The 13,298-nt window shown below is 36.6% G+C and overlaps 1 protein-coding gene across 2 annotated transcripts; it reads left to right on the top strand.

The window, feature by feature from the left end:
• The first annotated feature begins 8,005 nt into the window (after positions 1–8,005).
• On the top strand, positions 8,006–12,698 carry GLR3.4 (glutamate receptor 3.4). 2 transcript variants are annotated; one of them, XM_079052484.1, is made up of 5 exons: positions 8,012–9,863; positions 10,421–10,698; positions 11,398–11,429; positions 11,512–11,921; positions 12,016–12,698. In XM_079052484.1, exons 1-5 carry the CDS (start codon positions 8,244–8,246, stop codon positions 12,478–12,480), a joined length of 2,805 nt encoding a protein of 934 aa, XP_078908610.1. In that variant the 5' UTR covers positions 8,012–8,243; the 3' UTR covers positions 12,481–12,698. The 2 variants fall into 2 exon arrangements, with proteins under 2 accessions (XP_078908611.1, XP_078908610.1); XM_079052485.1 differs by lacking the exons at positions 11,398–11,429; positions 12,016–12,698 and having other exon boundaries at positions 8,006–9,863; positions 11,512–11,757.
• Positions 12,699–13,298: the final 600 nt, after the last annotated feature.

Genomic DNA, 13,298 nt, shown 5'->3' with positions numbered 1-13,298 from the left:
AGTTTGAGAGCCTAGCACCAATAGTGTGAATGCCTCAAATGGAATCACAAATCACCACAAACTTTGGAAAACTCTTGAGAGAATAATGCACACTCTTGAAATTGACCACCACTCTTGTTCACACACAACTAGTGCCATTTCAAGCATCATAAGCTCCTTTATATAGTGTGGAGGATTAGGGTTACATCCATGTAAACCCTAATACCCATGACTCTTCCTTTCCAATGATCCATGGGTTAAAAGCTCCATGGACTCCCATGCATGCCAAGCCCATTCCAAATGAGTATTAGCCCACACTACATAAAATACAAGAGCCCATATTTAATTAGTCACCTTTTTTATCACCAAATTAATTCTAAATTAATTTATGATCAATACTAATTAAATAATATGATTTCATATTAATATATTATAACTTATAATATATTAATAAATCATGAACATACTATTCTCAAAAGATTATCCATACAAATTGTTCGGGTGAAGTGTAACCCAAATGGACCATGTCGGGTCGGGTCAAGTGCATCTCAAATAATGTTATGGACTTAGACACCATATCCAACAGTCTCCCACTTGGATAAGTCTATAACATATTTGCAAATATGACTTCAGGAACCAACCAGCAATCGTAGCTCTCAAAACTCCGTTGAACTATGAAGCGCCATTTTAGATAAGTGATCATATAATCCTCTGCTCTCATGATATCAGGCGGACAAATACATGGAACAATGTCTTACTTATTGTCCAACAGTTTGTTTCCCGATTTCCGATTTGTTTGACAAAGAACTTAATCGAACACATCAATTTAGTTCTGACCGGGCCCGGTACATAGGTCAAAACAAAATCATCGAGGGGCCCAGATATCGCTTCTAATCCTCCAAGGACTAGAAGGAACAGATAAACTTCGACTCATATACTTGTTTCTACTACTTGTTGAATTATACACAAAGGCACGTTTTATAACATCAAGTTACTGATGCGTTTTCGTGCAATCAATGCACAACCAACTCATAGGTAACAACTCATATCTCTAGGTTTGAAGACTTATATGATATTACCGTCTCACGATCACTCGAGATAAATTCCATGAAGTGACACAAGTGAGCGTGGGTTGAATCTAATACTCATAACTTATGAGCACTCATGAGTGCTGTAGCCATGTCCAACATCTTAGACCTCTACAACCAACTCATGACAGTCTTGATTCATATCTACTTCCAACATATGACTGACTGTGGATGGTTTGAATAACTTAATCATTCGGAAAGAATAACAAAGTTATTATGGAAGTCAAAACATGCAAAGTGAAACACAAGAACAATTGAATCCAATATGGTCTCAGCACTTATGAATATAAATAAAACACCTTTTATTCATCACCATATTGATTCCACATTATTCTGTTTCGATTTATCAACTTAACACTTGAATTAAAACAATAGTTGTCCCATGCTCCAAGCATGTACACTATGTTTTCTAAACAATAGTCATGCCATACACCAAGTATGCACACTATGTTTGTCTATGATCTTTACTTTGTGAAGTAGATCAATTGAACATGATTCCAATGATGCTCATTTCACAGTCCCAAATCCTTACCGTAAATGTAAGAATACCAAATTCTTGTCATTTACTGTAATCTGATAGATTCTAAACTTATATGCATTGATCCTCTTGTAATGACTATGCACAAAAGTCACAAGGACCAGACAATAGACATTACAAAATGTTCCTGTGGAGATCAATTCCATGGAAACGAAGTCTCACATTCAAAGTACATTCCTTTGAATATCCTTCTTGCATAAAAGTTTATAACTTTCTCATAGATTCTTAAAATCCAACTCCCAATATGGAAAACATTTCCATATTTCCATTTTGACTATCACTTATGAACGAGAGCTACCTCTTTTCAGAATATGTCAATATGGTATGGTCCTTCCAAAATTTAACATTATACTTCCAACTGTCTCAGTTGGTCTTTGTTTTATCCAAAACATCATAACTTACCAATTTCAAATGTACAAGAGTAGGAAACATTTTACTCTTACATTTGACAAGTGTTATAAACCTTCTTTAAAATGTGTCACTCAAGTTACAATCTTGGAGTATGACTCTAAGACTTATTTTGGAACGAAGTATGATTCATCTTCATGATTATAATCATTCCAACAATTCATGAATCCTCTTCTTAGCCATATAAATGCAATAAGATGTCCTTAGAGAATCAAATTGTGATATGGTTCCATTAAGATGATCATAACATGATACTAAAGTACTCTCCCATCTTTTCAGATTTGAGAAACTTTTATCTTTCTGCCTAATTTGATTCTTCCCATTCGCCCTGCCATGCATTGAAACTTTTCCAATGTTTCAGAATTGTACTTAAACTTGTAGGTACAACCATATTCACTAAACTTTAGTAAATCATGACGAATAGTCTTATCGATCTTTGTGGTGGACTTTGACCTGCACACACCCAGTGTACCCGATCCTTTAGTCTTTCACCTGACTCACATAAACATGTGGCCAAGGAATTAGTCTTAACTTTCCAAAAAATGAAAATTCTCATTCATCATGCAATACAACCTGCATGATTCCAAGTTTCGGTCCGATTGAAACCTTGGGTGATGAGAATCTTTCCTTATTTGATAAATTTAGACACTACCACAAATGAAAGAATCAAATGCACATTTCCATTATTGCTAGAACCATACAAACATCAATTTTTCATAAAATGCCATTGCAAGGAGATATAATAAAATAAAACAAAATTTTATTTATTTATAAATGCGGAAAAACTTTTTCCTTACAATGCAACTTTAAATGAAAACTATGCTATTACATATCTTCTAGCAATCTATCATAACTCTTATGTAGCAGATCAAGAATTCGATCTTCGAACCATGCGATTGAAATCCATCTTCGCGATCAGATTCAGCATACTCTTTCTTTAAGTGTCCTTCCCTTTGCATGATCCTGCCAAACACCAAAATGTAACCGAGTCACATTTTGTATTAAGAATCATCAATAAGCAACTTAACATAGCTAGATAGTGGACTTACTTGAGGCAGAGTCAAACATTTTGTTTCTACTTGCTTTCAGATCTTTCAGGTATTCAGGGCAGCTTCGCTTCCAATGTCCCTTCTCATGACAATAAAAACATATAGACTCTTTGGGAATGGTACACAAGATTATCACAGACTCAGCCTTTCCCTTTGCCTTTTGGTCAACCGGGTTGACCAAGGCCGATCCCTTTCCATTGGGAAGAGAAAGCTTTTCTGGACTTCCAATGTTGCCATTGTCAATATCCATGGAAGTTTGAGAAATAGACCTTCCACCCATATTTGCTTGACCATTGCGCCACATCATTTCTGACTCAGCTGCAACAAGCAAATAAGATAGATCTATTAGGGTCATGTCGTGATCTGTCACATAGTAGTTCTTAATGAACTCACTATATGACTCTGGAAGTGACTGAAGAACCCAGTCAATAGCCAACTTCCTTGGGACAACGACACCCAACATTCTCAACCTGTCAAAGTGTGACTTCATTCCTAAGACATGAGTGCACACAGGTCTTCCATCTTTATGTTTCATTGCTATTAGGGCTTGAGTGACCTTGAACTTTTCAAGTCTTCGAGCTTGTGGGTCAGGGAGAATAAATGGAGGAGGTGGAGGTAGGGAAGTATGATTTCCATGAGATTTGGGAAGATCACAGTTGTCTAAACCAGACATCTACAATGGGAGATATTCAAGTTAGTTAATTTTAAGTCCTTAATATAACACCCAATATGAAATATTAAGGCTAGGACCCAACACAATATTTTATAACTTGGAAGAGGGATGCCGTAATCCAAGCTATAAAATATTTGAAGGTAGGTGAATGATGATTCACCAATTTCCACCATGAAAAACGAAATAAATTATTAGGTTTTAATTGGATTTGAAACTCCTAGATCTTTTGAGATTCATTGAACTTTCAATGGCATGTTTCAATCTCGATTGTACCCTTCAGATTTTGTGACTGGGATGCCGAGGATCACAAAACAAGGTGTGAATAACCATGCAAATTCACTTGGTACCCTTAATATTATCACCTAATCAATGTGCCGGTTAACCACACGCGCTCCACCGATCTATGATAAACATTAAGTCACCCTTCGTGATCCTTACTAGTCCAAGTTAGTGTGTCGGTTAACCACACACGCTCCACCAACGACTTGGTAAGGTACAAAGTGTGAATTTAATGGGTTAGCACCAAATTCACATTTTCCTAAAGTAACTAAGATTGGGATTTATATAAAAAATATTTAGTTACTTTATAATAATCATTATACTTTTAATGAGAATTAAAGTCATTGTCTTACCCGTTCGGCTAACAACCCTCCACCGATCAAGGAAGCGGTAGGTGAGAGTGGACACCAATTAAGCTGCCATTTTATAGGCAACAACCTTATACCCCCTTATAGACCGGCTTCGTGAATGAGGCCTACTAACGGTAAAACGACTTGATCTTATACATATATATAAATATTAACCATTAATCTTATAATAGTATAAGGGTTGAATTTTAACTTTTAAAACTCTGGGGTATGGAATTAAAGTTTGTGTGAGACTTTACAAATTCCAAAACTTGAGGACAAGTTTTGAACAATTCAAACACTTTTGGATATTCTTAACTTATGAGTTTTAATTAAGGCTTAAAGAAACTTTCAATGAAGAGACTCTTGGACATCCATAACTTGAGGACAAGTTATGGAGTCCATAAAACCATTTATGTGAAAAACTCTTCAAAAGTGTAACTTATAATTTCTTTTAAAGAAAAATCTTTTGGAATTCCATAACTTGAGGACAAGTTATGGAGTCCATTCAATGTCATAAAGATCAAGAATTATACTATCAAACAATTTGCACATAATTCCTATGATCTACCAAAACTCATAAGTTCATGAACATTCATAATCAACAACATTCAAGAATCATATAAACATATATAAACTTGAAATTTTGATTATAACTTTGAAATTGGTTCACCACAATCATTACCACATCAAAAACAGGTTTTACAAGTCCAAAACAGTTTAAGGTAATGATTCTAGACCAATTCCAGTACCAAAACTCGAAGATATGCTGTCTGGGGGTCCAACTCATCGAGTGCATGAACCAACTCAACGAGTTGGATGATTTTTGTCTTGGACTCGTCGAGTCCCTTTATGGACTCGGCGAGTCTGCTGTGCAGACAGCACATAAACTTCGATTTTCAGCAATTTGCATCAAGTATTCAAGAAAACAAGCCTAGGCTCTGATACCACTATTGGGTTTTGAGCATTCTAACACTCCTAAGGTGTACATGCAACCCTAATAACCTTGGATCTATGTTTTCTCTAAAATACATGCAAATAAGAATTTCCAAGGTCTACATCCTAACTAGCATAGCATGGAAAACTAGAATCATAATATACTAGAAGAATGACATACCTTTTGATAGTGATTGATTGCTTGGAGTTTGAGAGCCTAGCACCAATAGTGTGAATGCCTCAAATGGAATCACAAATCACCACAAACTTTGGAAAACTCTTGAGAGAATAATGCACACTCTTGAAATTGACCACCACTGTTGTTCACACACAACTAGTGTCATTTCAAGCATCATAAGCTCCTTTATATAATGTGGAGGATTAGGGTTACATCCATGTAAACCCTAATACCCATGACTCTTCCTTTCCAAGGATCCATGGGTTAAAAGCTCCATGGACTATCCATGGACTCCCATGCATGCCAAGCCCATTCCAAATGAGTATTAGCCCACACTACATAAAATACAATAGCCCATATTTAATTAGTCACCTTTTTTATCACCAAATTAATTCTAAATTAATTTATGATCAATACTAATTAAATAATATGATTTCATATTAATATATTATAACTTATAATATATTAATAAATCATGAACATACTATTCTCAAAAGATTATCCATACAAATTGTTCGGGTGAAGTGCAACCAAATGGACCATGCCGGGTCGGGTCAAGTGCATCTCAAATAATGTTATGGACTTAGACACTATATCCAACAGTTTGAAAGGAAGGAATACATAAAGTTGGCAATTTATGCTTAAAGGGTCCCTTGAGTATGATAATGTTCAGATCTAGGAGTTAGTTGAGGATTTGGTTCATACATTTGAGTTTTGGTGCAATCTTTTCATGTTTGACCTAGAATGGATGGAGGACATGCATGAGGCATGCATGTCCATCAAGTAATCATTTTTATGGACCTTTGGAGTCCCCTTTAGCTTCTGGAAAAGTTAGAGTGGAAGACTTAATGGATTAAGGACTTAAATCCTTGGATTTTGGCTTCAAACTATAGTCACGATGTGAGACATAAGGTCTCACGACATGAGAATGAAAGACCCCATTTTCTGCTGAGCTTTTTGGGGCTCACGACATGACACTAGGATGTTCACGTCGTGAGGTCAGCTCAAATGATTTTTCTTTGACTGGGTTGGCTGAGTTGGGACGAGTCGAGTTGGAATCAGATCGAGTGGTCTCTCACGACGTGACCTAGGGTTGGTCACGACGTGAGGCTGGATAGCTGACATTATGGTTTGTTGACTTTCACTTTGACCGTTGACTTTTGGCATGGGTTGTGGTCAAATTTCTATTTTTAGAAGGTAGACTTAGAGTTTACCTTATATGGATTGTTAGGAGGTGTTTAACACCCATCATTTGGCAGAGAGAGAGAGAGAGAGATAGTAGTTAGCTATGGTCGGCGCAGTGTTGAGTTGAGTTATAGTCGGCTTTGTGAGTCAAATGAGTCTTCTCACTATACTCGTAGGTCGAAGGCACCAATGTCGGCCCACTAGAATATGTTATGTAGGATGTTAGTTGTCTGCATTGTATGTTAGGCTGGGCTCATTGGCATGCATGTAGGGCTGGGCCCATTTGCATTAATGGGTTGTGCCCATTATATGTTGGGCTAGGCCCATTATATGTCGGGCTAGGCTCATCTGTATGTTGGGATGAGCTCATTGATTAGGAAGGGTTAGGCCCATTATTATAAGATGGGCCCAATGTGCCAGCTAGGTCCGATGATATGTATGGTATGTGGTATTTCGAGGAACTCACTAAACTTTGTGCTTACGGTTTTATGTTTATGGTTTCAGGTACTTCCTGTTCCAAAGGGAAGGGTTAAGCGTGTCTGCACAACATCCCCCAGAGTTTTCCGCATCGACTATTTATGATTTTTACTCTATTTAAATGATATATTCACTTTGGTTGGGACGTTACAGTGTTCCTTTTGTAACTTATTATCAAAACAAAATCCCCTATCAAGTTTGTTGGCTTGGACTTCCATGTATCAATTTTATCTCAAGTGTGTGTTATTTTTTAACGAAATAATTTTTTTTGCATAAATACAGAAGATGTATTGGAGGGTATTGTTGTAGGGAAATGTTTAGTTTTATGTAATATATTTTTGTTATGTTGTGTAATAGATTGTCACCTTTACGCTAAAAATTAAATTTCGACTATAATCTCATCTAACATGCCAAACACGACCAAAGGTAAAGTTCATATTGACATGTGGGTAGAATTCTGCCACAATAGGCAAAAAGAAAGAATAATTCTTTGCCAATAACACACGACTGTCTTGTACGCTTCTTTTAGCTTCTCTACTCACCTCAGCAGTCGGCCAGTCGGCCCATGCCCAATTGCCCATCACTAAAAAGACAAAAACCAAGATTCTATCTTATTGTATTTATAGTGTTTACACTTTACAGTGGGCACATTCCACGGATAAAAGATTGAAGTTATTTTGTTCTCTCTACCTTCTCATCATTAATTGATAGTTTATGTGACTTCCTCAAGCTCTTATCTTACCTATTTAATAATTAATGATTATTTCTGTAAGTTTATATACTAGTATCTTTGTTCTTGACTTCTTTTTGACTGAAATTAAAGATATTTACTGATTTCCCATGTGGGTACACGTATATATCAGTGCAAGTTGCAACAATGTCTCAAAAACATTGAATCCATATGATGATGTTGTAGTTAGCCGTTAGGTTTAGTGTTCTTGAAAATCTTGATTCTTTGCCCAAAGCTAAAGTCTTGTGCTTCAAAACGATGCTCAGGTGCTTTTCTTCTTCTCCTTCTTCTTCTTCTTCTTCAATAAGGGCTGATGAAGTTTAATTGACTCGCATTCCAAAAGGGGTTTTCCAAAACTGGAAATTGATGTGTAATAATGAAACCAATGGTGATTTTCTTGGTTTTTGGCATGTGGGTGATGGTGGTTGTTGTCAAGGGTAAAACTGGAAATACAACATCATCATCTTCAAGAATGCATAGTGTTGTAAATGTTGGAGCTTTGTTCACTGTGAATTCGGTTATTGGGCGTTCTGTGAAGCCTGCTATTGCAGCTGCCATTGATGACGTCAATTCGAGTCCAACTATTCTTGTAGGAACTCGATTGAATCTTATTTTGCATGACACTAATTGCAGTGGATTTCTCGGCACCATTGGAGCTTTACAACTGATGGAAAACGATGTGGTGGCTGCAATCGGACCACAATCCTCCGGCATAGCCCACGTAATTTCCCACGTCGTCAACGAACTTCACGTACCACTTCTCTCATTCGGTGCAACCGACCCGACACTTTCAGCTCTCGAATACCCGTATTTCATCCGCACCACACAAAACGACTACCAACAAATGTCCGCCATAACCGATTTCGTTCTACATTTCGACTGGAAAGAAGTGATCGCCATATTTGTCGACGACGATTACGGCAGAAACGGAATTTCTGCCTTGAGCGACGCCCTTTCCAAGAAACATGCCAAGATTTCTTACAAAGCTTCGTTTACTTCAGGTGCATCGGAAAGAGAAATAACTGAACTACTGATCGGAGTCAACTTGAGGGAGTCTAGGGTTTATGTCGTTCACGTGAATCCCGACTCCGGTCTAGAGATTTTCGCCGTTGCAAAAAAGCTCGGGATGATGACGAGTGGTTACGTTTGGATTACCACCGATTGGCTTCCGGCGGTTTTGGATTCGTCGGAGTTGCCGGATCTTGACACGATGAATCTCATTCAAGGCGTCGTGTCGTTGCGCCAACATACGTCTAGTTCTGATATCAAGAAATCTTTCGAAAAGAAATGGAAGAACATCAAAGACAAAGAGACATCTAGCTTCAATTCATACGCTCTCTACGCTTACGATTCCGTCTGGCTACTCGCACATGCTCTTGATAAATTCTTGAAATCTGGTAACAGTATCACATTTTCATACGATCCTAAGCTTCGAGACACCAACGGAAGTGAGCTCCGGTTATCTGAACTTCGGATCTTCAACGAAGGAGAGAAGCTTCTCGAAACGATTCTGACCACAACCTTCGTGGGTTTGACCGGCGAGGTGAAGTTTAACGAGGACAAGAACTTGATTCATCCGGCGTATGACATCGTGAACATCGTCGGGACCGGTGTACGGATCATCGGATATTGGTCGAACCATTCGGGTCTCTCGGTTGCCGTTCCTGAATCGCTGTATGCTAAGCCTTCAAATCATTCTCCGGCCGATGAACGTCTTTACAGCGTGATTTGGCCCGGAGAGACGACCAAACTGCCGCGGGGATGGGTTTTTCCGAACAACGGGACGCCGTTGAGAGTTGCAGTGCCGTATAGGTATAGTTATAAAGAAGTTGTGACGAAAGATAAGTCTCCAGAAGGTGTAAGAGGTTATTGTATTGATGTCTTTGAAGCTGCTGTGAATTTACTTCCTTACCCTGTCCCTCGGAAATACTTTTTATATGGAGATGGTCGAAGAAACCCTAGCTACACCAATCTTGTGAACTCTGTTGCTCAAAACGTAAGTACTTTATTAAATTTTAAAGTGTTAAATCTAATAAATAACAAGTACTTTCATTTATCTATCTATTATATCGTCTTACTTTCATATCTTACTTTGTACTTTCAATTTTTCTCTTATTAAAAAAATTGTATTTTGAAAAATCTATTAGTTAAAACAGTGAGATTTGTTTCTTTATCTGGACGATGGTGCTATGATTCGGTAGACTTTTAAAAAAAATGAAAGTAGGATGGTATAATAAAGAAATAGATGGAAGTATGTTGTAATATTTTGCATTTAATCCAATTTTAAAAGCGGGTGTTCATTGTTATTTCTGTGGGATGTCATACAGTTTGACTTTTTTGAGGTCAAACAATCAAAAATAAAGATTAAAACTTGATTCAAAATCTTTGATATTTCCGAACAGTTTTTTATATCTTGTAACAAGAATTGCGGTTCTGGAAAATATTGGTTTTAAATTTATGATAATCACATCTTAAATTTTGGTTTTGGAAAACCTAATTTTGACTTTAAAAGTCAAAAGTGTAAGAGTATAATAACATTATCTTGATTCTCAGACATACGATGCAGCAGTTGGAGATGTTACTATTACTACAAACCGAACAAGGATAGTTGACTTTACACAGCCGTACATGGAATCGGGGCTTGTGATAGTTGTTGCAGTGAAAGAAGCAAAACCACAACCATGGGCTTTTCTCAAGCCATTCACAATTGAAATGTGGCTTGTCACCTGTGGATTCTTTCTTTTTGTTGGATGTGTTGTTTGGACTCTTGAGCATCGGCTAAACCATGAATTTCGTGGACCTCCAAGGCAACAAATCATCACAATCTTCTGGTTAGTATCCCATCCAGATATACATGACATGACATGACAAGTTAATATCACAATCTTCTGGTTAGTATTTCATCTAGATATGCATGACATGACATGATATGATAAGTTGATATCACTGGTTTGTTCTACCATAAAGGTGGAACAATGTATGACACTTCGTCTTTGCAAAAAGACATGATTGTCCTCGTCCCATCATAGAAAATAGCCCTAGAGAAATCATTGCAACGTCAACTCATATCTCCTCTTACAAATCTTAAAAGATCATTGCAATGCCATGTCATGTTTTTGGCCCTATATAACAATTAAAAAAAATCATTTTATGTTATTTTATGAATCCATTTAATTATTAGTTTATTTATTCTATTGGTTCGTTGTTATAAAAAAAATATTTTATTTATATTCTATTAATACTATTTAACTTACTTGTACATTAGAAAAGAAATGAATAGAAACACAATAATATTTGTTTTTGTTTAATCATATATATTTTAGTAAATAATTATATTATATTCGTATTTAATATTATTGATTATAAATAATTAAGATAAAAAATAAAGTAGTTGTTATATGTTAAAGTGTCACCGAATGGAGAACCACTTTTGAAAGAATGTTTTGGTGTGGGGAGTAATTGCAAAAGCTGATTACTCTTGTGGCGGTCTAAGAATATGACAAACACCGTTTTTTCTTAAAAATTTTCAGGTTTAGCTTCTCAACGATGTTTTTTTCACACAGTAAGTATAAATGATAAATCTTGATTCTTTGAGTGAAGCATGAAAATTATAGACAACTAAATTTTTTCACATGCGTAAGCAGGAGAGAACACTGTGAGCACAATGGGACGATTCGTACTAATCTTGTGGCTATTTGTGGTGTTGATTATAAATTCAAGTTACACCGCGAGCTTGACATCAATCCTCACAGTACAACAGTTGACTTCACGGATTGAAGGGATTGATAGTTTGATCTCAAGCAATGACCCGATTGGAGTACAAGATGGAACTTTTGCCTATAATTATTTGGTTCGGGATCTTAATATTTTGGAGTCTAGGATCAAACCATTGAGAGATGAGGTCGAATATGTAAATGCACTTCGTTTAGGTCCAAAAGCCGGTGGTGTGGCTGCCATTGTTGATGAGCTTCCTTATATTGAGCTCTTCATGAGGTATACTAAGTGTGAGTTCAGGATCGTTGGTGAAGAGTTTACTAAAAGTGGTTGGGGTTTTGTAAGTTACTTTTAATACGCTTTAATATTTCATATCAATTTCAAAGTTGAAAATTTAGTTGGATTGACTTGAAGAAATTCAAATTGCACCACAGGCATTCCAGAGAGACTCTCCTCTAGCAGTGGATTTATCAACAGCCATCCTCCAACTTTCAGAAAATGGAGACTTGCAAAGAATTCATGACAAATGGCTATCTTTAGCTTCATGTTCATCTCAAACTACCCAAGTGGAAGAGACCAGTAGCCTCTCTCTTAACAACTTCTGGGGCCTGTTTTTGATCTGTGGTGTTGCATGCTTCATTTCTCTCGGCATTTTCTTCTGCAGAATATTGTGTCAATACCTTCGGTTTATTCCTCATGATGAAGAAGCTCATGATCATGAGATTGTGGAGCCAGCCTCACAAACACCACGCACTGGCAGACGATCTCTTCGTGGCATCAGCTTTAAGGATTTGGTTGATTTTTATGATAGAAAAGAGGCGGAGATTAAGGAAATGGTTAGGAGAAACAAGAGGCATGCTAGTAGGGACTCGGATGAGCATAATAGTTCACCTTCCTAATTAAAATGCATGGTATTCTTTTGATTTTGCTTTTGTTTTTGTTCTTAATTTATATGAATCTGCTGCATGCTCTTATCATGTACATATATGGCTGAAAGTTAAACTAAGAGAGAATTGATTGCAAGTTTACGGAATGTATTTCGGTTAGTTTTTCTTTTAGGAAATTGTATTTGAGACTAATGTTTAAAGGCTTGTATTATAAGGAGACTAAATTACAAGTTTGGTGTGTTATAAGCTTATAACCTTTGTTTTCGGTATGGTCTACAAACGAATTTTGTTGCTGTTTTTGATCCATGTGGTTCGATTTTGTTTTGCTTTGGTTATTCTCATATAGTGCCACGAAAATACAACATACACCTAACGTCTCATGAGAGCATAGAGGTAATATTTAATAACTCGTTCCCATCGTCATAAGGTTTCCTAAGCGCATTTATATTATACTAAATTTATGTGAATTTGATCCATATACACTACATGAATATACGAATTGCCAAGTCTAATCCAAGATGTTTGCTCGTGTGGATACCAATAGAGGTAATCAACATATTTGATCATAAATTTCCACATCAAATGCTTCATTGTTAACTAGAATGTATTTTTTTTAACATGTTAAAGTTAAATGTGTACGTTAATTTAGTTTTGAAGTGACTTAATTTTGGGAATTATTTGTCATAAATTGTTTCAATCTTCATCTCAGTTTTAGATTGTTTGCTAACAACCCTAAAATTCGGGGTGTCAAATAAGACAGTCGTGTTGTGTTTTTGTTAGGCACGACAAAATTTTATGGAACACTGCAAGATACGATGTTGTATTTATTT

The sequence above is a fragment of the Lactuca virosa genome, chromosome 5 (genome assembly GCF_052849685.1).
Source record: "Lactuca virosa cultivar CGN04683 chromosome 5, Lactuca_virosa_CGN04683_v6, whole genome shotgun sequence".
Classification (NCBI taxonomy): Eukaryota; Viridiplantae; Streptophyta; class Magnoliopsida; order Asterales; family Asteraceae; genus Lactuca; species Lactuca virosa.
The sequence above is the reverse complement of the archived record's forward strand: the minus strand, read 5'-3'. Positions and strand labels throughout refer to the sequence as shown.